At 37.3% G+C, this 23,221-nt stretch overlaps 1 protein-coding gene across 1 annotated transcript in view; it reads right to left on the bottom strand.

The window, feature by feature from the left end:
• The window catches only part of COL19A1 (collagen type XIX alpha 1 chain), a 330,132-nt gene that overhangs the window by 298,955 nt on the left and 7,956 nt on the right, over positions 1-23,221 (bottom strand). Inside the window, exons 2-3 of the mRNA XM_033217563.1 lie at positions 17,423-17,549; positions 590-664 (exon numbers count right to left, since the gene is read on the bottom strand). Coding sequence (XP_033073454.1) covers positions 590-664; positions 17,423-17,549 — 202 coding nt within the window. The remainder of the gene's footprint in view (positions 1-589; positions 665-17,422; positions 17,550-23,221) is intronic.

Raw genomic sequence — 23,221 nt, 5'->3', positions numbered from 1 at the left:
CTTCCTTCTCACAATTTTTTTTCTTCTTCCAAAATTTCTACAATGGTCACAACTTGTATAATTTTAAATAATTTTTTTTCTCCAAGAAGTTGAGGTATTGTTGATCACAGATTAAACATATAGAACCCTGCTCTCAGAACTTTTTCTACATCATCTATCTTAAATTTTTATGGGCTGGGCGTGGTGGCTCACGCCTGCAATCCCAGCACTGTGGGAGGCCAAGGCAGATGGATCACTTGAGACTAGGAGTTCGAGACCAGCCTGGCCAATGTGGTGAAACCCCATCTCTTCTAAAAATACAAAAATTAGCCATGTGCCTGTAGTCCCAGCCACTTGGGAGGCTGAGGCAGGAGAACTGCTTGAACCCAGGAGGCGGAGGTTGCAGCGAGCTGAGATTGCAGCCCTGCACGCCAGCATGAGTGACAGTGAGACTGTAAAAAAAAAAATTAAAAAGAATTCTTAAAATTTTTATGTTAATGCTATGATCTTAAATTGCAGTATCAAAGATTCACCTATAATGTATTCCATATCTAGCATTTGGTGATAATTTTACATAAAATATTACTTTACAAAGGATTATATTGCCTACCTGAAACTTCAACTTTGTTTATGTTGTCATAGGTCAGCTGATGTCCCTCTATTCTCAGGATAGGGCATGACTCTTCTATTTAAAAAGACAAAAAGCATAGAAGATTTGCATTATGTTTTCTATCAAATTCTTCAAATGAATTTTAATTACACAGTACAATCAGAAACTTAAGATAAAATGGAAATAAATTAAACCATTTCTTAAATTTCTGTAAAATGAGGATAAGAACATTACCCACCTCAGTGTTTTTGTGAGGGTTACCTGTGGTGATTTATGTAGAGTGCTAAGAACACTGCTTGGTTCACAGTGAATATATGTTAGTGTTAGCCATTATTATTATAACTATTATTTGAACACTTTATGTATCCTTGACATTTGGAAATAAGCTAGTTTTAACATCATTAAACTTTTGTATGCAAAGTAAAACAGTAAAACAAGTGAACTACTAGTATATTTTATCACAACTTTAATTCAAGTTTTGGTGTTGGGTGATATTAAACTTTAAAAACTGAAGGGAACATATATGGAAGTTGCTAAAATAAAATTTAAAAAGCAAAGATCTATACCATACAAAAGTGGCCTATAATTTAAAAAAAAAGAAATAAAATAATTGAGAGAGTTTACTTATGTGCTACGGCACTTAGTGATATTCAAAGAAATAAAAGATAGTCCCGACTCAGTGAATGTACACGTTTAATACTACCACTACACACTAATACAGTAATGGATATGCACACACCAGTTTTTCAACATCTTAGAATATGTTTAAATTGAATCAGGCTAATTCAGTTAATTCAGACAAAATTATAGCCAATTTTTGAATTATGCCAAGATAACTGTACAACTGGACAGTTAAGACCATTAGTTTAACGTTTTAAACTAAATTGATTAAATATTTTGGCATCATGTAATCACAACTTTAATTCTCTGTGTCTAAAATTGATGTTTGGGTTTAATAACTTAGAAGTTTTTAACATAGAGAGGAAATAAACTACTTAAAACCAAATTGAAATTGCCGACTCACCAGTTCCCCCTTCATTTAACAAATATATCACAGACCTCAGGCGCGGTGACAGGGTATCATCTTAATATATTTAACCAGAAAATAAATCAGATTCCAAATAACGCTACCACTTAATCAAATTTTAAAATAAGTAGCAAATATACTACAACAAACATGTTGAACACAATTTGTAAAGTAAGTGAAATTATAGTACGGAGTACTTATAGATATTACTTAGCTAATATGGAAAATTGCTATCTCAGAGATCTTAATACAATTGCAGGCTCTACATAATAGTAAAATTATTAGAGATTTTGTAAACATTACCAATTAATGATTCGGATTAATAGTCATTTTTATAAAACCCAAACACCTCATCCAAGATCTGAACACTAAAATCTACAAAACATGGCTGACAGAAATCAAAGACCTAAATAACTGAAGGGATAAACAAAATACTTATAATGCAAGACTTAAAACTGTTAAGATGTTAGTTCTCGGTTTTTATCTCTAGATTCAGAGAAATGCCAATTAAAATCCCAACAGTATGGTGTACGTGTGTGTGTGTGTGTGTGTGTCTATGTGTAAAACTGACAAGCTGATTCTCAAATTTATATGAAACTATAGAAAAAAGCTAAAATAGCAAAAAGCAAAATTAAAGGAGAATAAGCTAGAGAGCTTTAAGCTATCAGATATAATTTTTTTTATAATGTGGTGTTGATACACATACAGAAAAAAGCAAACATAACCCAAAACATATGGTCTCCTTATTTACCACAGAAAAGCCACTCGATTCAGGGGGAAATGGATGGTTGTTTTGCTAAACGGTGCTGGGTCAATAGAATATCCATGTAGAAAAACACTGAATGTTGAAACTTACTTCACACCATGCACAAAAACTAACTAAAGATAATCATAGAAATAAATATGAAAGGTAAAACAGTAAAGCATCTACAAGACAACAAAGTCTTCATGAACCTGGGATAGCAAAGATGTCTTAAAAAGAACACAGAAACCATTAATCACAAAAGAAAAGATTGCTAAGTTGAACTTCATTAAAATTAAAATCTTTACTCAAAAGACAACACTAAAAGAGTAAAAAGTCAAGCCATAAATTAGAAGAAAGTACCTCCAGTCCAAATATGTAATAAAGTATCATTTCGAGAATATACAATGAACTCTCACAAATCAATAACAAAAAAATTGAAAATCTTATTCTAAAAATGTGCAAAAATATTTAAACACTTCAAAAAAGAGAATATCCAAATGTTCAACCCACATATGAGAAGGTGCTCAACATCATTAGTTATCAGGGAAATGCAAAGTGAAACCACAGTGAGATACCACTAAATGGCTAAAATTAAAGCACTGAGGATGGCAAGTATTGATGAGGATATGGAGCAACAAGAACTATTCTACATTGCTTGTAGGAGTGAAAATTAGTACACTTTAGAAAACCGTTTGGCAGCATTTACTAAAGCTAAATATATATGAACTGTATGACCTGAAAATTCAAGGAACCAAGAGAAAGGAGTGCCAAAAAATGAGTGTAAATGGCCCTTTATACAATGAAAAACTGTATAGCAATTAAAAGGAATAAACTATTGACACATGTAACAACTAGATAAATCTCACAGAAATAATATTAAATAGAAAAATATCATTCACTCAAAAAATATTAATGAGACAGTCAAGTGGGACGGGGTCCCTGGAGAAACTCCAACCAGTCCTTCCACCCAGGTGGAGCCTTGGGAAGTTCATACCCTTTGTAGTGGGGAGGAGCCTGGCCCTTCCTCTCCTGTGTGGAACCTGGGATTTGAACAGTCTGGAGGGAAGTGCTGCAGCAGGGACTCTGGCCTAGGGAGTCCCTCTTTCCCCCTTTCCTTCCTTTTCACCCAGTAAAACCCTGTTTTATTTACCATTCAAATTGTCTGCAAGCCTGAATTTTCGTGGGCGTGGGACAAAGAACACCATCTTTAGCTGCACTAAGGAAAAGTCCTGCAACATTTTCAGTGTGCAATGCAGGGGCTCAAGAAGTGGTGAGGGAAATGAGAACACAAAACCTCTCACTGTGGCTTCTAAGCCTTTTCATCCTTGGACTTCTGAGCTTATGGGAAACCTCACCACCACCCACAGTCGCTCCCTGGGGTTGGGAGAATTTTCATGACCTTTTTCTTCCTTTTTCAGGACAGGCTGGTAAGCAGCAGCTCCAAGCTGATCTCCACTCCCTGCGCAGGGCTAGGACGCATGGCTCAAAAGTCCCCCACAACCAGCTGACTGGTCCCAGCCACAGAGTGCTGCCACAGCCTTCCTCTTCCCTGGCTAACAGGTTTAACTCTATTGGACAGTAATTAAGCTTAATCTTTTCTCCCTGGTGGAGGAATCAGTTGCATAAGAATAAGAGGTTCTTCTTCAAGCATTAAAAAATTTTTTTTCTTTCCTCCTCTCCACTCCATCAGCAGTTAAGCCTTAAAGATATTTTCCCCCTTTGCTAGGCCAGATCTCCTAACAATCACTGTTCATTTTTTCTGTAAAGCTTAATTTTGGAAAAGGATTTGTGGGGCTAGTCTTGGGCTGTGGCCAATCTGGTGTGCTTTGCAAGTCTGTATGGTTTGTGCTGCAAGCCTCCATCTTGTTTTACATCCTGAGGGCATGGCCTGTAACTGCTTGGCAAGGCTTTGTTTAGCAATCCTGCCTTAGGGAATAAGTTTCTTTCCGGTTTGATATCTGCATGTTTTCCCATGCCTGTCCTTTAAAAGGCTCCACCCAGCGACTGGGTTTTCTTCTGCATGTCTGTGTACTGTGTGTAATGTCTTTCAAAAGCTCTCTAACTAATTTGGCCTAAAGAAAGACAAGCGCGGCCGGGCGCAGTGGCTCAAGCCTGTAATCCCAGCACTTTGGGAGGCCGAGACGGGCGGATCACGAGGTCAGGAGATCGAGACCATCCTGGCTAACACGGTGAAACCCCGTCTCTACTAAAAAAAAATACAAAAAAAAACTAGCCGGGCGAGGTGGCGGGCGCCTGTAGTCCCAGCTACTTGGGAGGCTGAGGCAGGAGAATGGCGTAAACCCGGGAGGCGGAGCTTGCAGTGAGCTGAGATCCGGCCACTGTACTCCAGCCTGGGCGACAGAGCGAGACTCCGTCTCAAAAAAAAAAAAAAAAAAAAAAAAGAAAGACAAGCGCTTGGAACAAATATTTTTTAAAGGGAATATAAAATCTGTGGTACCTTTCAGTTCACATGACTTTAATCTTTGAGAAATAAAAGCCTTAAAGATTATTGGTCAACTGCGGATCAGATGCAAGGTTTGCTAAGTGTTTTAAGGTTACAAACTGTTTTTTGGATTTTGAGAACTATTTGACTTGCTGGCTTCACAATTGGTAAGGCCTGAGGACATATGGAATAACCAGGCCCTTAATTAAGAAAGCAAACCTTGGCTGCAGTTAGCACACAAAGCAACTTACCAAGTTTTGTCTTAAAGTTTAAAATGCTAGGAATTACTATTATAACACATAATTGAAACTACTGTCTATGAAGAGTCAAATTCCATGAAATATTTTCAGAGATTTATTCTGAGTCAAATATGAGTGACCATGGCCTGTGACACAGCCCTCAGTAGGTCCTGGGAACATATGCCCAAGGTGGTAGGGGTACAGCTTGGTTTTATGTATTTTTAGAGAGGCATCAGACATCAATCAAATACATTTAAGAAATACATTGATTTGGGCCGGGCACGGTGGCTCAAGCCTGTAATCCCAGCGCTTTGGGAGGCCGAGACAGGCGGATCACGAGGTCAGGGGATCGAGACCAGCCTGGCTAACACGGTGAAACCCCATCTCTACTAAAAAAGTACAAAAAACTAGCCGGACGAGGTGGTGGGCGCCTGTGGTCCCAGCTACTCGGGAGGCTGAGGCAGGAGAATGGCGTAAACCCGGGAGGCGGAGCTTGCAGTGAGCTGAGATCCGGCCACTGCACTCCAGCCTGGGCGACAGAGCGAGACTCCATCTCAAAAAAAAAAAAAAAAAAAAAAAAGAAATACATTGATTTGGTTCAGAAAGGTGGGACAACTTAAAGTGGGGGCAGGGGGGCAATGCTTCCAGACTATGGGTAAATTTAAAAATTTTCTGGCTGACAATTAGGTGAGTTTATCTGAAGACCTGAGATCAATGGAAAGGAATGTTCAGGCTAAGATAAAGGACTGTGGAGACCAAGATTTATTGTGCAGAGGAATCTCTCAGATAGCAGACTTGTAAAATGTTTATCAGACCTAAAAGGGTACCTGACTGTTAGTTGATTATCTCTTGGATCTGGAAACAAAGGAAAGAAAACAAAGGGGAAAGGATATTTTCTATATTTCTAGAAAATGTGGACTTTTTTTTTTTTGAGACGGAGTCTCGCTCTGTCACCCAGGCTGGAGTGCAATGGTGCAATCTTGGCTCACTGCAAGCTCCGCCTCCCAGGTTCACACCATTCTCCTGCCTCAGCCTCCCGCGTAGCTGGGACTACAGTCACCCGCCACCACGCCCAGCTGATTTTTTGTATTTTTAGTGGAGATGGAGTTTCACCGTGTTATCTAGGATGGTCTTGATCTCCTGACCTCGTGATCCACCCACCTTGGCCTTCCAAGTGCTGGGATTACAGGTGTGAGCCACCGTGCCCAGCCAGAATGTAGACTTTTCCCACAAGAGATTTTGTAGGACAATTTTAAGGTATGGCAAGGAAATATACTTGGGGTAACACATTGTGATTTTCTTCCTTGTTATGCCAGAGTCAAATTGGAAAGTAAGTCACAATATACAGGGTTAAATAAAACTCATCCGATGAGAAATTACGGTTTGTAGGGCGTGACTCCCCAGATCCCTTAGAAAGGAATGTGGGCAAGATAAAAATCGGAGCTTAGTCCTCAGTTGCTATTTTAAGTTACTGTAAACCATTAGGGAGATAACCAAACTTTTTTGTCAGTTGTGCTTCTAACTGTAACTACCCTGGACATTTTGCTATTCACAGACAATTGTTGTCTTGTTTTAATCCTTTTCAAAAGATGGTTTCTAATAAGCTATAGACTGTAACAGGTGCTCTAAAATATAGGGTTATGATAACTTTGAAAACTGTAACATTGTAATAAAGGAAAACAGTACAGGACTCATGAAGAGCTGAAACTTCACAAATATCAAGCAAAACAAGAGTTAACTAAATGGACTGAGCTCAGAAAGCTGAAGCAACTTTTTTGACTTTTGGTTGGAATATTGCTGATTCTTGCTTGGGTTTTCATAGTCAAGGAAACTTATTTTGAACTATTTACAACCTTTAATAATTGAGTAAGGGATACTCCTATAAACAAACTTTGGAACATGTTTTTTTCTCTCTGCCTGGTTCCTCTAGAATTTGGAAACTCTCTGTGAGTATTCTCAACTTATGGCAATATAGCCATTTGCATCAGTGGAAAAAGAATCCATTTTTCTTTTGCAGCAGGACACAATGGGAGAAAGTGGTTGTTTTACCAAGGCTTTGACTGGAAGGGTATGCTTACCTTTAAGGAGTCAGTCTCAACTTGCAGGGATGATAGAAGTCCAGTTGCCTCATACCCTTGTCTACACAGTTCCTGTACAGGGTTCATGACCTGTGGTCAGTAAAGAATGTCACTATCTAACAGATCTAGGAGCTCCAAGTTTATTATGGGACCTTAAGAGGAGAGGATCACTCAACTCACAGGTATTTGAGAATAATCCCATGATTGGGCTCAGCTTTAAAAGGTCTTATCTGAGATTCCTTGGGGAACAGAGGTCCACCAAAGCTAATCCAGAAAACCTATGTAAAAATAACTTCTTGCTGTATTTTTTGCAAATAATCAGGCCAAGTATAAAGCTAAAGTCTATTTTGCAAACCACTCAGTCCTATGATGATTTGTTTTTCAACAAAAATGAGGACTGGAGAGACAGAAATCATGTTTCAAAATGTATCATATATTGGTCATTAAATTCTAAATTCACTACTTGTTTTGAAGTTTTCGCTTACATTTTAGGCTAACCCTGCTTGTTCCTGTGAACCAACCAGCAGTCTCCAGCTGCAGCTCAGAAAGAACAAAAGGTACGGGTAATGTAGAAATCTGGATCAATATTCTAGTTCTGAGCAATTATCCTGCAAATCCTGCCTGGCAATTGGAATAAATAAGATACCCATCACTTGGAGATTTCCTTTTGGGAAAGTAAGACCAAGAAAGCTAACCAAAGCCAATTACCATGCACCCAAATCTTAGCAAGCATAACTATAGCTACCAGTTATCTGGGTGTCTCACAAGACATCCTTTCCCTCCCTTGTTGGAGGAGGACTCAGTTCCACAGTTTTAACTTAGCATTCGGCTTATGATAAGGAGTCCATGCAGCCCCCTCAAGACAAATTTTTGTCCCAGACTCAATTCTAAGCTTTGGGTCAAAGCCCTAGGATAGAAAAATGGATCTGAGGAATCCAGAGGCAGAGAATAATGGAAGTCAAAAGGTACAGCACAGATGAGTGTGTGTGGCTGATTAAGCCAACCCCAAGCTTCCTGTTTCATGGATAAAGGTCACATTAATACCCATGGCATAAATGAGGTATAGGGAACTCCAAAGCTACTGACAGTTGGGGGGATAGAGGCATAGGTGAGAGTGGATAGATAATTCCTATTCTCTAGGCCCCCGTTTCATGGATGAAAGCCACTTTGGTACTCATGGCGGCACCTGCCAAGGTCAATGTGACTCGGGGATGCAAGGATGGAAGAGGGAAAAAGGACACTATTCCCTCTCTCCCTCATGTACTCTGGGTACCTGCTAGAAAGAGAAGAAAACCAGGCATGCCTGCTCCCCTCCTTCTAGATGGGTAGCCATTCATCTTTAGTCTGTACTCCTTTCAAATGCATCCTGAATCCCTGGGACTCCTTTAAAAGGTGCCCTCTTTTTTTCCTTTCTTCTCCTCTGTCCTCTCTTCACTGATAGGTAATTGTGTCTCTGTACTATGTGACAGTCCCCTCAGATGCATCCTTCAAACTAGAAAGAGTTAATTTCCCAAACTTTAAACTAGTTGGCTTAGGATTGGGCTCAGGGGAAGGGAACACAGAAGCCCAACATGCCAGCAAAAAGATAAAGTTTTTTTTTTGCTAGTTGGGTGTTTGGCCTCCCTCTCCCTGTGCAAACTGGTAAAAGGCCTTGGAATTTTTGAGCTGTCCTTATCCCTCCTCTTGTTTCATTTTGATACATGTTTTCTGATAACTGAGTTTGTTCTTGCCTTCAGGCCATCAAACTTCAAACGGTCATGCAACTGGAGACTCTGACAATGGCCCCTTCTGCTGGGAACCCTTACATTGGCCCCTGAGGGAACTCCGACTTCCATTTCCCCAGAACAGCACCTCCTGTCAGCAGGAAGCAGTTAAGATCAGTCTTCATCCTTATCCTTAATCTAACAGCAATGAGATGTACTTCTTTAGAGGGAGGAATAAGACAGCCAGGTGGGAGGGGATCCTTGGAGCAACTCCAACCAGCCTGCCCACTGAGGTGGAGCCTCGGGAACTTCACGCCCTTTGCAGTGGGAGGAGCCTGGCTCCTCTTCTTCCTGTGTGGAAACTAGGATTCAATCAGCCTGGTGGGAAGTGCTCTAGCAGGGACTCTGGCCTAGCGAGAGTTCCTGTTTCCCCGTTTCCTTCCTTTTCACCCAATAAAACCCTGTCTTACTCACTATTCAAATTGTCTGTGAGCCTGAATTTTCATGGCCATGGGACAAAGAACTCCATCTTTAGCTGAACTAAGGAAAAGTCCTGCAACATTAATGCATACTGTATAATTCCATTTATACAAAATTCTAGAGATTATACAACTAATCTGTGTCAGTGTAGTGGCTACTTGTGGTGAAATGTTAGTTAGGAGCAGGTACACAGAAGGCTTCTGGGGTTTTGAGAATGTATATTTAGGTCTGAGTAGTAGTTACACAGGGGTATAAATGTATCTGTAGAAATTCACTGCACTGTGCACTAAGATTTGTCTACTTTGGTGTGCGTAATATCTCAACAAAAGGAGGAAAATAGCATCTCTGTGAGAAAATATTTTAAGCTAAAAATGACTCTTGAAAACCTCAAAAAAATTCCATTCTTATCATATTTTTATAATGACTATGAGTGAGTATGTAACCATAATAAATAAGATTAAATTACTCACAATGTATGTAGGGAAGCCCCAGTAGGTGATTAGCAAAACAAGTCTCAAGATAGTAATGAGAAGAAGGTATACTGGCCTATTGCCAAGTTGGAAACAGCATATATCTTATTTAAATTCTTCTGAGGCCCTAGCGAATATATGATGATTTCAAAGTAATAAACCATGACTTTGAAATGAATGGAATTCAACATTTCTAACAACATTTATGAAAGTCTACACTAAAAGTATTTATGAAAATCAAATGCCATTTCATATCTTTAGCATACGTGCTTTGTGGTGAAAAACTGAAAAAGTTAAAACTACATGTTAATTATTTAGATGTAAGATTTAAGGCACAATAATCTGAATACATGAATATTATGGATTCATTGCACGAAAATGGCAAGGCAGTGGAAATAGCTATCACAAGGTGGGTATGTTCATTTCTTTAAGTATTAAAATACATACTTTAATATAAAGTAAAGCACACTTTTGAGTAAGTGCGCATGTACCTTGAAGGACTAAAGAAAAGACTCAAATATCCAAATATCATGTCAAGTAGACAAAGGCAAAGCACTGTGTCATTTCAAAGGCTCTCTGGACTATTGCAAAAGTAATGACTAAAATTTCACCACAAAAAAAAAAATTGCACTGCTTTTTCCATTCATCCATCCATGAACACTTAGGTTGTTTCTATGTCTTAGCTTTTGTGAATAATGCTGCAATGAATATGGGGGTGCAGATATAGCTTCACAAGGTGGGGATATCATCTCTTTGGATGTAGACCCAAAAAAGGGGTTGCTGGATCATATGATAGTTCTGTTTTTTATTTCTTCAGAACCTCCATACTGTTTTCCATAATGGCTATAACCAATCCACATTCCCACCAACAGTGTGCTAGAGTTCTCTTTTCTGCACAACCTTGCCACATTTGTGTTATCTCTTGTCTTTTTGATAATAGCTATCCTTATAGGTATGAGGTAATGTCTCATCACGGTTTAATTTGCATTTCCTTTATGATTAGTAATGTTGAGCACTTTTTCATATACCTGTTGGACATTTTAATCTCTTTTTTGTAGAAATATGTATTTCAATCCTTTGTCCATTTTTAAATCAGATTATTTGTTTTACTGATATTGAGTTTTAAAAATGCTTTATAAAATTTGGATATTAACTATCAGATAAGTAGTTTGCAATTACTTTTTCCCAGCCCATAGGTTGTCTTTTCATTTTGTTGATTGCTTCCTTCACTGTGTATAAGTGTTTTAGTTTGATTTAGTCCCATTTATTTACTTCCACTTTTGTAGCCTGAGATTTTCATGTGATATCCAAAAATGATTGCCAAGGTCAATGTTGGGGAACTATTCCCCCATGATCATTTCTGGGAGTTGTATGGTTTTTGATATTACATTTAGACATTTTATCCAATGGAATATAATTCAGCCTTAAAAAAAAGAAAATCCTTCCATTTGCCACAGCATAGATAGACCTTAAGGACAGTATGCTAAGTGAAATAAGCCAGACACAGGAGAAAAAATATTGTGTGATCCCACATGTGGAATATTTTTAAAAAGAGCTTAAATACACAGAGATAGAGAATAAAACAGCATTTATCACTGGTGTGAGGAGGGTAGGAAATGGAGAAATACACTTTAAAGGATACAAAATAGCAGATATGTAGGATAAATGTATCTAGAGATGGAATGTGCAACATAAGGACTAACAAAATACAATAAAATTGTATTGCCTTTGAGATTTTCATTTAATAAGATTTAGCCACTCCTTAGAAAAATAAGTAACTATGTGAGATGATAGGTATGTTATTCTGTTCACTACAACAGTCATTTAATTATATCCATCCCATAATATGCTATAGACCTCAAATATACACAATAAAATTTATTTTTAAAATGTCTATACCTTTTTAAAAAGATGCACTGCTTAGAGAACCTTAATCAACAGATCTTTTTCAAAAGCAAATGCAAATGTTTTTAACAAATTCATACTAAGATGTTAATAACTATCAGCCCCACTTTCCTCCTGATTTCGCTTAAGGACCTGGGCAAATTACAGAGTTGGTGGGGGGTATTGAAAAGAGCCAAAGGGGCCCAGCGTGGTGGCTCATGCCTATAATCCCAGCACTTTGGGAGGCCAAGGTGGGCGGATCATTTGAGGTCAGGAGTTTAAAATGAGTCTGACCAACATGATGAAACCCCATCTCTACTGAAAATACAAAAAATTAGCCAGGTGTGGTGGCACATTCCTGTAGTCCCATCTACTTGGGAGGCTGAGGCAGGAGAATCGCTTGCACCTAGGAGGCAGAGGCGGAGGTTGTAGAGAGCCGAGATCGCGCCACTGCACTCCAGCTTGGGTGACAGAGTGAGACTCTGTCTCAAAAAAAAAAAGAAAGAAAGAAAGAAAAGAGCCAAAGGAAGGCAGCTAGATCATATTTGGGTATATCATTATTTTATCTAGATTACCTACAAAGAAAATACGTACTTTAAAAAAGATGTTTACCCCTTCTCCTTCCAAAAATTAGAATCCTGAGCACCTAAGAACAAGTCATCCAAGAGTAGTTAAGATCACAAAGCCAGCCACTCAATGGTGGAGTAGAAACAAAACACAAGTTTCCTATAACCAACTTCTCCCCCTCTGTATTGAACATTGCTTCTTAAATACATATTTTAAACAAAATAATAGCATGCCTAAGAAATTATCTTCATTCTTTAGTAGAAGTGCATTATGCTCCCACCCTCAGTTTTAAACGTGTGCTTAAACACATACACATACACACACACACACACACACACACACACACACAGAGAGAGAGAGAAAATCACTTTTCCCCTTAATCTCTCTGTTTTATCCTACTGGTTTGACCTCCTATTGTACTGCTACGCATTCTAATCTTAAGATCACATCACATCTTTTGTTAAACATTTTTCCTCTCATTGGTGTGATACTTCTTTTTTTTTTTTTCCCTGAGATGAAGTCTTGCTCTGTCACCCAGGCTGGAGTGCAGTGATATGATCTCGGCTCACTGCAACCTCCGCCTCCTGTGTTCAAGCGATTCTCCTGCCTCAGCCTCCCAAGTAGCTGGGATTACAGGCGCCCACCATCATGCGTGGCTAATTTTTATATTTTTAGGAGAGACAGGGTTTCACCTTGTTGGCCAGGCTGGTCTTGAACTCCTGACCTCAGGCAATCTGCCTGCCTCGGCTTCCCAAAGTGCTGGGATTACATGCGTGAGCCACTGAGACTGGCCCAGTCTGATACTTTCTATACCCATTCATATAAATCTTCAGTTTAATACAGTATTCACCAAAGATATGTTGAAATCCCTCTTTTCCACTTTTTTTATTATTCCCTGAAAGTATGTTGAATTCCTTTTTTCTCCTCTCAAATGGCTAAGGAGCTCAGACCAGCTAAATCCAATCTTTTAATGTTTTGTTTTTTCAAATGATTTAATACCTAAAAGATGTGTGTATATTGCTGATACTCAGACTGAAAATGGACTAGTTGCTCTCTGGACACAGAGGCTTCTGGCCTTAGGAAAAGCCAGGGGATGAGGTAATTCCTTGGGTACTACAAAAACAAAAGGGAAAATCAAAGTTATAGTCATCATACAAAATAAACGGAAACATGTTCTGTTATACTCTTTGCAGTTTAGTGAGGGTTCTTGTATTACTTACACTATTAATACACCAGTTTACTGATTGCAGGGAAAGAAAACATAATTTGTCTGGTCAAGATATAATTTATATTTTAACTTTGCTAAAATGCACATATCTCCACACATCTGTACTTTAATAACAATGCATTATGAATAATACAATATGACAATATTCAACTAACTGTGAAATAAGGCTTCCAAGAGGTAATGAGGGGCATACATTCAGAAGCTTGCCTGTCCACCTGATATCCGGGAAGGGTCTACAGGGCAAAGGTTGAACATCTTCCAAGAGGTTTCACAGTACAGGATTTATTGCTTTGGCGAATTTATCAGAGTCTAAGGTCTAGCCTTTGACCTTGCAGGCTTAGAAATCAGATTTTGACAACACAGAAAGCACAGATGCATTTCTCAGGAGCCACGTACCCTCACACCTCCTCCCCCTCATTCACTTGACTCCAGTCTCCCGGTTTTTCTTGCTGTTTCTCCCACATGCCAAGCATGCCCCTGCCTCAGAGCCTGAGGACCAAGTGACTGCTTCCCAGGTGTTCACGTGCCTTGCCCTCACACTGCCTTCATGCCTCTGCTTAAATGCCCAATTCTTCCAAAGAAAAATACCTAGTTAGAAGATATATTATTAATTTAATCATTGTGAAGCTTTCCTCCACTTTCAAAATTTAGGAGTTACAAAGTACATTTGTCAATGAAGGATTTTTACATGGTACCAATGTTGAACACAAGAATTTCTTAAAAACACAAAATACAATTCTCTATATAACAGCATACATTTTACTCTGAGTTTAAGCGTGAAGTATTTGCCAACTAGTAAAAGCCACATTTTGGAATAATAGGTTTTGTAATTCTTTGTAATTAATAGAAAACTACCTTAGAAGGGTTTATGTGAATAGTTACAGGCCTAAATTTAAATTTATAATCAAGTCAATCTGGACACTTAAACTGAAGATTTATCATAATGAAAAGAAAATGTGTTACTTAAAAGGCATTCTGTCATTTCCATTTATTTAGCCTGTTTTTTTTTAAACTCTGGTTTTCTGTTTCTTACTGCTTTTTATGATGATATAGTACTTTTGCCTTAGAACAGATTAAAGAAAATAGATGAAACTTTAATTATTTGATACATAGTTTTCCATATTAGAGGAAAAAGTTTTACGCAACTAATTAAAATAAGTTTTGAGATTTTCTAGCATTGTATATATTTTAACACAATTCTCTTCCCCACCTTCTTTTGACAAGTAACTGAGCTGAAACTGTCACATTCAAATGGAAGTTCATTTGCAGTAGGAAAATAAACAAATATACCTTATCCTGTGAACTCAATATAATAGGAAAATTGATGAAAGAATATGAAATGACTGAATTCCTAATACCTTCAAAATTTTAAAATTGAAGTTATTATTTAATCTCTCCATATTACTCTTAAATTCTGTCCCAACTGGGACAATTCCAGGTAATTATGAAACACACCGTAGTGTTAAGGTAAAGCAATTAAAAGGCCCAATCTATCTGTCATATATTTAGGTTTAATAGTAAACTGTTGACAACTTCACAGACTCCAACACTGAAACCCTAGCCTCTCTCTCAGATTTGTTATATTTTATTTTTAGATGTAATCACTTCCCTCCGGTAAATGGTTAGTGACCACAAGCGCAGGTCTGCACATGAGGAAACTAAAAAGGGAAGCTTGCACTGTGAACCAGATACACAAGACACAAGAAGGGTCTCCTTCCAGGCCATGCCCAGCGTGTCATATTCTTCAATAATCCCTTTGACAGTGCTATGCTGACATTTTCAATTAATGCAAACGATACTTGAAGTTAAGCAATTTCCATCACACGTTCAGTATGTGTTGCTTTACGAACACCCTCTATCAAATGGCATGATAAAAATAACGTAATTTTTTTCTTTTATTAATTTCCCTTAATGCTTCATGTTAAGTGAATCTTGTTAGAGTTCAGATTAATTTTGAATTCACACTGTTGGGAAAATCATTCAGAAAGATTAATTCAGCAAAGTAAATTGGATAAGAATATATGCATTTTGGTAGTCCCATACATCATGTAACCTGATTAAAGAGTAGAGATACTAGAACTACAAAAGCAAACATTCAGGGGAATCCCAAGATGGGGAAGTGTTAGTTATGCAAGATGATTACGTTCTAGACATCTGCTGTATAATACCGTGTTTATAATTAACAGTACTGTGTTATACACTTAAACATTTGTTAAGAGGGCAGTCCTCATGTTAAGTGTTCTTATCACAATTTTAAAAGGTTACTAAATGTAAACAATAAAATAAAACAACAACAAAAAAAGGAACCTTGGCATAAAATGGTGCATAAAATGCAAGGTAACCAGGTGAAAGGGAAAAAAAGAAAACCAAAATGTCTGTTAATTATCTCAAAGATAAGTGTTTCTCTAAGAGTTTTCCTCAGATAATCCTGCATTAGATTCATCTGTGGAACTTGTTAAAGATGTAAATTACTGAATCCCACCCCAGTATGACCTGCAAAATGGGGATATGTGAGAGGACTCAGGAATCAAATATGTCAGGTGATTCTTTTTCACACTAAAATTGGAGAACCGTTTATTTAGGTCCTTCAAATCCTTGCTATCATCAAGAACATTTACTACCCACTAGCATGTGCCTAAAAACTGTCCCTATTTAACCAAAAATTAATTCTTCCTTCTAACTAAAAAAGTCCTGTCATCTCAGATTAAATTGCAAAGCACATTACCTGCTATATTTCTTTACAAAAAGAGACTAAGAAATTCAGAAGAGTAGAAATAGTATCAGAATAAACTCCGCTGCCCTATGCATCTCTTTTCCTTTTTTACATATTGTAGTTGCCATGAGTCACAGCTGATTAATTTCTCACTGAAGAAAGAAAGTGTTTCCCCCCCCAAATTGTATGACAGCCACAGGATGTCTTTTGTACAATAACAGAATATTCAAACTTTCATGTGGATTATTTTAGGAAATGCACCTTCTGCCATATAATAAAAAATCATAATGACTTACATAACACTCTGAAAGATTATGATGTGTTAGATCTTTATGAGTAATTGTAGTTTATGAGTGTCTCAAACTCAAAAGTCTCTACTAGAGTGGGTTTATACTTGTTTAGCAAAAATTATTGAAAAAATATTCAAAAGAATAGGCACAACAATACAGTCTCAGAATACATAATCATATGTGATTATCATCAGAATACATTATATGTGATTTTTTGCATAGGAAAGATGAAGTTTCTCTTTCCCTAGCAAATGCCTTCTCCAATGTGTCTAATTCAACCTTGTAATAGGAATTACATTTAGCTAAGTAACTTACACACACTCAATGTTCAAGAGAGGTCTTCCAAATTAACCACATAATCAATTTCAAAAAGCAGAGGTGAAGGTAAATATTTCAAATTGTCCTTAAGCCTTTTGGAAATATTTATGAAAAGACTGATAAATTTAATTGCAAATACTGTGTATTTAGTTCAAAAAGTGCTCTAAAGATCTGTCAACCTTTTGTTTGCCTCATCTAAGATACTACAAAATGAACATATAATTAAACTACATTTCCTTTTATACCTCCTATCCAATTTTTCACTTAATTAAGATTAGATATGTCCATGTTAATCCTAATTAGTAATGAGTTTCCATACTTATAACTTGAATAATTATTGAAGAAGAAAGGGAAAGATATATAATGTCATATATACACACAGAGGCACACATGCATATATGTATACTTGTAAATATTGAAGACGAAAGGAAGACATAGACTAATATACTATGCATATGAAAAAAATAGGTAATTTTAGGAATTCCTAATGTACATGATGGGAAGATCAATGGAAGAAAGCAATGAATTGTAATTCATTCTGTTATAGTAGATTCATCTATGGCCTTTTCAATCTTAACAAGATTTGTTTTAATGATTTAAAGGCTATAAATAACATTTGGTGATTAGGCAAAGAGTTGGCCTGGATACCTGTCTTGTCCCTAATGGTCACGGAAGTGGAAGCAGGAAGCAGGAACATTGACATCCAAAGCCAAAGTTTCCAAGGGCCAGTGAGTCTCATTGTGCCTTGAAACCATGTGAACAAGTGGCCACAGATCTGCAACAACAACAACAACAAAAATTTGAATCCAGTTTATTGTATGTAGCTCCTTTCAACATCTCCAGAAAATCTTATCAAAGCAAAAACAATCAATTTTACATCACATATCATCATATAACAGGATATATGATTATATATGCAATTGTGTATCTCAATATCTTAATCTGTATAACAGCTCTGAAAAGATGTTCAGATTAGTTTCTAGTTAGTTATTGATGTCGATACAGCTTCTTATCAGCTAAATTTTCTCTGCTTTTAAATTTGTTTAAGCAACCACGCTTACAGTGACACTTTTTTATTTTTAAAAATTGTGGTCAAATACACATAATATAAAATATACATTCATAACCATTTTTAAATACACAGTTCAGTGGAATTAAATAAATTCATATTGCTGTGCAACCATCCCAACCATCTGCAGAACTTTTTTCATTTTGCAAAACTGAAACTCTGTGCTCATCAAAAAATAATTTCCCATTTTCCTCTCCCCTAACTCCCAGCAGCCTTCATTCTACTTTCTTTCTCTATGAATTTGAGTAATCTAGGTACTTCATATAAGTGGAATCATTCAGTATTTGTATCTGTGTGACTTTATTTCACTTAAATATGTACTAAAGGTTCATCATGTTGTACATTGTGTCAGAACTTCCTCCTCTTTTAAACCTGAATAATATTTCATTGTATGTATATACCACATTTTGTTCATCTATTCATCCATCAATGGACATTTGGGTTGCTCCCATCTTTTGGCTATTGTGAATAATACTGCTATGAACATAGATATACAAATACCTGTTTGAGTCCCTGTTTTCAATTCTTTTGGGTATACACCCAGAATCAGAAGTAGAATTGCTAACAATACAATACTTCTATTTTTAATTTTCTGAGAAACTAGACTACTGTTTTCTATAACAGCTGCACCATTTTCATTCTCACTAACAATGCACAAGGGTTCCAATTTCTCCATATCTTAGATAACGCTTGCTATTTTTTCTTTAAAAAAAAAAAAAAATATATATATATATATATAGGCTGGGCGCGGTGGTTCATGCCTGTAATCCCAGTACTTTGGGAAGCAAAGGAGGGCAGATCGTGAGGTCAAGAGATTGAGACTATCCTGGCCAACATAGTGAAACTCCTTCTCTACTAAACATATAAAAAATTAGTCAGGTATGGTGACAGGCGCCTGTAGTCCCAGCTACTCGGGAGGCTGAGGCAGGAGAATCGCTTGAACCCGGGAGGCGGAGCTTGCAGTGAGCTAAGATCACAACACTGCACTCCAGCCTCAGCGACAGAGCGAGACTCCATCTCAAAAAAAAGTATGTGTGTGTGTGTGTGTGTGTGTGTGTGTGTATATATATATATATAATTACCATCCTAATGGGTGTCAGATGGTATCTCACTGTGGATTTGATTTGCATCTCCCTAAGTATTAGTGATGTTGAACATCCTTTCAGGTGCTTACCGATCATTTATATATCTTCTTTGGAGACATGTCTATTCAACTCCTTGGCCCTTTGCCTTTTTTTTTCTGAGACAGAGTTTTGCTCTGTAGCCCTGGCTGGAGTGCAGTGCCATGATCTCGGCTCACTGCAACCTCCACTTCCAAGGTCCCGATTCAAGCAATTCTCCTGCTTCAGTCTCTCGAGTAGCTGGGATTACAGGCATGTGCCACCGTGCCCAGCTAATTTTTGTATTTTCATTAGAGATTGGGCCAGGCTGGTCCTGAACTCCTGACCTCGTGATCTGCCCACCTTGGCCTCCCAAAGTGCTGAGATTACAGGCATAAGCCACTGTGCCCAGCCTCCTTTGCCCTTTTTTAAAATCCAGTTGTTTGTTTTAAGTTGCCTATGCTTTTTGCATTATATAATATACAATGATTCACATTATTAAAATATAATTTTATTATTCACAAGTCTGTTTTTTTCTTCTGAATAATAGTTTTACATATTTTGGCTTAATTGATGTCATGTTTTCTATAAACTTAACTATGTTGTTGTTGGATTGAATAATCACTCTTACTGATGTGATTACTGTACATGTGAAAAGTAATCTTGCCTTATGTTTATAAAGAAAAAATGAATACATGTAATGCCTACCTCACCTGAGCCTGCCATTGACATTATATTTAATGTTAATGTATTACCTCCAATAATTGTTTGTCTTTCTGAATGTATACTTCTATTCCTTTGGTACTGAAATAAAAGATTTAGTAAATAGAACTCCTCTAATGGAGAACTTAAACATCATTTAAATTTATTTTTTTAGTGAAGCAACTAATGTGGAAATAAATTGCAAGTGAAAATATAATGGCTCCCTCCGTGTATTTGGTAATTGCAGTATTATTAAAATAGCTATTCTAAGAGGTCTAAATATGCAAATAAATGCTATATCACTTATATGCATCGTTCAAAGTTTAATCAAGAGTCAAATATAAAAGAATTCATTATACCAGTGTCTAAATTCTATTGATAGACAGTCTTTAGAAAAAAACTAAAGCCACCATCTTCTTTGTGTGTGCCAAATAAGACCAGCATTTTAAAATTAATTCAAGATTTCAGATCTTTCTGGATGAATAGCTAGAAGCAGCAATTGCAATATTAAAACTGTACATGTAGTTCTAAATATCAAACAGCTGGTTTTAAGCCTTATTTCTTTTGAATTCTCTCATCTAGATATAGTCCCAATCCTCATATGACTTTGCAAAGTTATCCTATTATTTCAAATCAGTTGGTAGCTGTTAAAGAAATTAATTCTATTTCAAAGGAATGAACTCATAAATAGTGACATGATTTTTAGAGAAATCCATGGTTATATTTTTAACCAAAAGTGATTTCTATCAGTTGATAAATTAGTAGTTTGGCACAGTGGTGACAATTATGGCTTCATGTCTGGACTCTGCTGGTCGTGAAGAAGCTATGTACCTTCTCTAAGCCTTAATTTATTCATCTTCAAATTGGAAATAATACTAGGAATAAATTATTTAAAGCATGTGTATTATATGGGGCCTTAACCTAGTCAATGTTCAAAAGGTACCTGAAATTATAATTGTTTGCTTTACATATTAATAAACAATAATTGGAAAAATTTAGTTATACCTCTCTCTTCAGCTTAAGGTTGATATTGATATTTGGACAATGGAGAAGCATCAAAGCAGCCTAGAAATTTATGTTCACTGAAACTTTGGTCCCTGGTACAACAACAAAGAACCAGAGGGCTACAAAGCTATAAGCATATGAATTCGATCTTCACATCTCCTAATTACTTCCTTGAGCCACTTAGCTTCTATCTCATTTATCCAAAGTATTTGCAGAATATAAGATTTATGGTCAGTTAACTAAATGTTCTAGTTATTGAAGAATTGCCATTCTACTATCCTGAAATGTATCTCGCCAAGTTCAGCAGGAACTTAAAAGAAGAATACTTTTCTCTTCCCTTCTTCAATTCTTAGTAGCACTTCCAATAGCCAACTATTCTTTCCTTCCTGAAACCCTCTTTTATTGGCCTCCCTGATTTGACACTCTCTGGGATTTCCTTGTAAATATTCTCAGACCTTTCTTCTATCTGATATCTTAATATTGGGATCTGTGAGCCCTCCTGTCCTCTCTTTATAATGTCTCCTTAGGTGATGTCACCATTCTCTTGGCTTTAAATATTATCTGTAAGATGATTAATCTAAAATTTATATCTTCCATCCAGTCCTCTTCACTGAACTTTAGACTGTGTTTCCAGCTGCCTATTCAAAATTCCCTCTTAGATGTCACACAGATATCTGTAACTTAATACATCCAAATAAACTCCTGATTTCCAACCACAACTTGTTCTTCTCATGCTCTTCCCAGTCTCAGTAATTACTACCCATTAAAATGCTCAAACCAGAAATCCAAGGACCCCATTGATTCTTCTGTCTTCTTTATCCCCATCTCCTACTTCCAAACCATCAACAAGTCATGTCAAGGGTTACCCCAAACACATCTCACATCCACTTATTTCACTTATTCCTCTGCCACTATCCTAGTTCAGATCACCCTGGTCTAGACCCCTCAACAGCTTCCTAATTGGTTTCCTCCATCCATTACTGAATTCTGAACACAATTATTCTGTACATAGCAGTGGAGAACTTTTCTTGAAATGAAAGTCGGATCATGTCACTTCCTTGCTTCAAACCTTTTAATGATTTCCCATTGTACTTTGAATGTAGTCCAAAAGCTGTTCTACAGTCTAGAAGTTCCAAATAACCGGGCCCCTATCCATGTCTCCAGCCTCATTTGGTACCATTCTTTCCAGTGATGTCCTGTATGTGAAATTGCCAGGCTGTTTTCAACCTCAAGGTTTTGTGTATGCTGTTTCCTCATTCTGTGTTTTGTTCATCCTTCAGTTTTCAATTTAAATGTTACTATGTGGAAAAGCCCTTACCTGACCAAGAAGCACATTAGTCTCTAGCTTAGACATTATTTTTCCTGTATACATATGTTTATTGCTCCCCACTCAATTCTAAGTTTCATGAGAGCAGGTGCTATATCTGTCTTGTCCATCACTATATCCCAGGTGCCTTGCACAGTACTTGGAAAATCAGAGACTCAATAAATGTTTGTTGAATTTTTAAAAAGTAAGAGACTGCCAATTTACAAATCTTGAGATACAGTGAAATATACTTATTTTGGAATCTGTAGTGATCATTCAATATTTAAAAATAATTCTTAAGGCATTACAAGATCTTAAAATCTTTCAAAGGTCATTATCATGAATATTATTTCTCTTCGCACATTTCCTTTTTTTTTTTTTTTTTTTGAGACATAGTCTTGCTCTGTTGCCCAGGCTGGAATGCAGTGGCATGATCTCAGCTCACTGCAAGCTCTGCCTCCCGGGTTCACGCCATTCTCCTGCCTCAGCCTCCCAAGGAGCTGGGACTACAGGTGCCTGCCACCACGCCCAGCTAATTTTTTGTACTTTTAGTAGAGACCACCGTGTTAGCCAGGATGGTCTTAGTCTCCTGACCTCATGATCCACCTGCCTCGGCCTCCCAAAGTGCTGGGATTACAGGCATGAGCCACCGCGCCGGCCTCTCTTTGCACATTTCTAAAATGTGTTCACTATTTGAGGGTTCTATTGCTCAGATCCTGAGAAAATGGAAGTGTAGACCACTCAGCTAGAAACATTTGAAAAACTTTTCATCAAGGTCTCAGAATAAATCCTTGTATGTGTTTTAAAAACAAATTGTTCAGATCTTAAACCTTGCTGGAGGCACTGGCAGGTTGACCTCAACAAAACTGACAAGGGCAAAGTTTCCCTTGGGTCTTTCTGAACCTCTCTTTTTCCTGACCAGAAACCTCTCACCATTCCCAGACACCTGCTGTTCTCAGGCTGCTTCTTGATGCTCTGAACACGTTTCTGGTACCTTCCCTGGATTTCTCAATTATTGGCTTTGTCCACAACCTCCTTCCTCATCAAAACTTGCCACGTTTCCTTCCTGTCCCCGCAGGTCCCAGCTAGGTGATTATCAAGACAGATTTACAAATGAATCAAAGTCAATGTTATCACACTTTAATGTGTTGCTCCTTCCAGATAAAAGTTAAGCTATAATATAGATCTTTAATGCTTTCTCAATGGAGTGGCTAATGAAGAACCTCAAGCTAATATAGGTGGATCCTGAGGTTTCTTAAGGCCCT

Source organism: Trachypithecus francoisi, unplaced genomic scaffold, assembly GCF_009764315.1.
Source record: "Trachypithecus francoisi isolate TF-2019V2 unplaced genomic scaffold, Tfra_2.0 Lachesis_group10, whole genome shotgun sequence".
Classification (NCBI taxonomy): Eukaryota; Metazoa; Chordata; class Mammalia; order Primates; family Cercopithecidae; genus Trachypithecus; species Trachypithecus francoisi.
The sequence above is the reverse complement of the archived record's forward strand: the minus strand, read 5'-3'. Positions and strand labels throughout refer to the sequence as shown.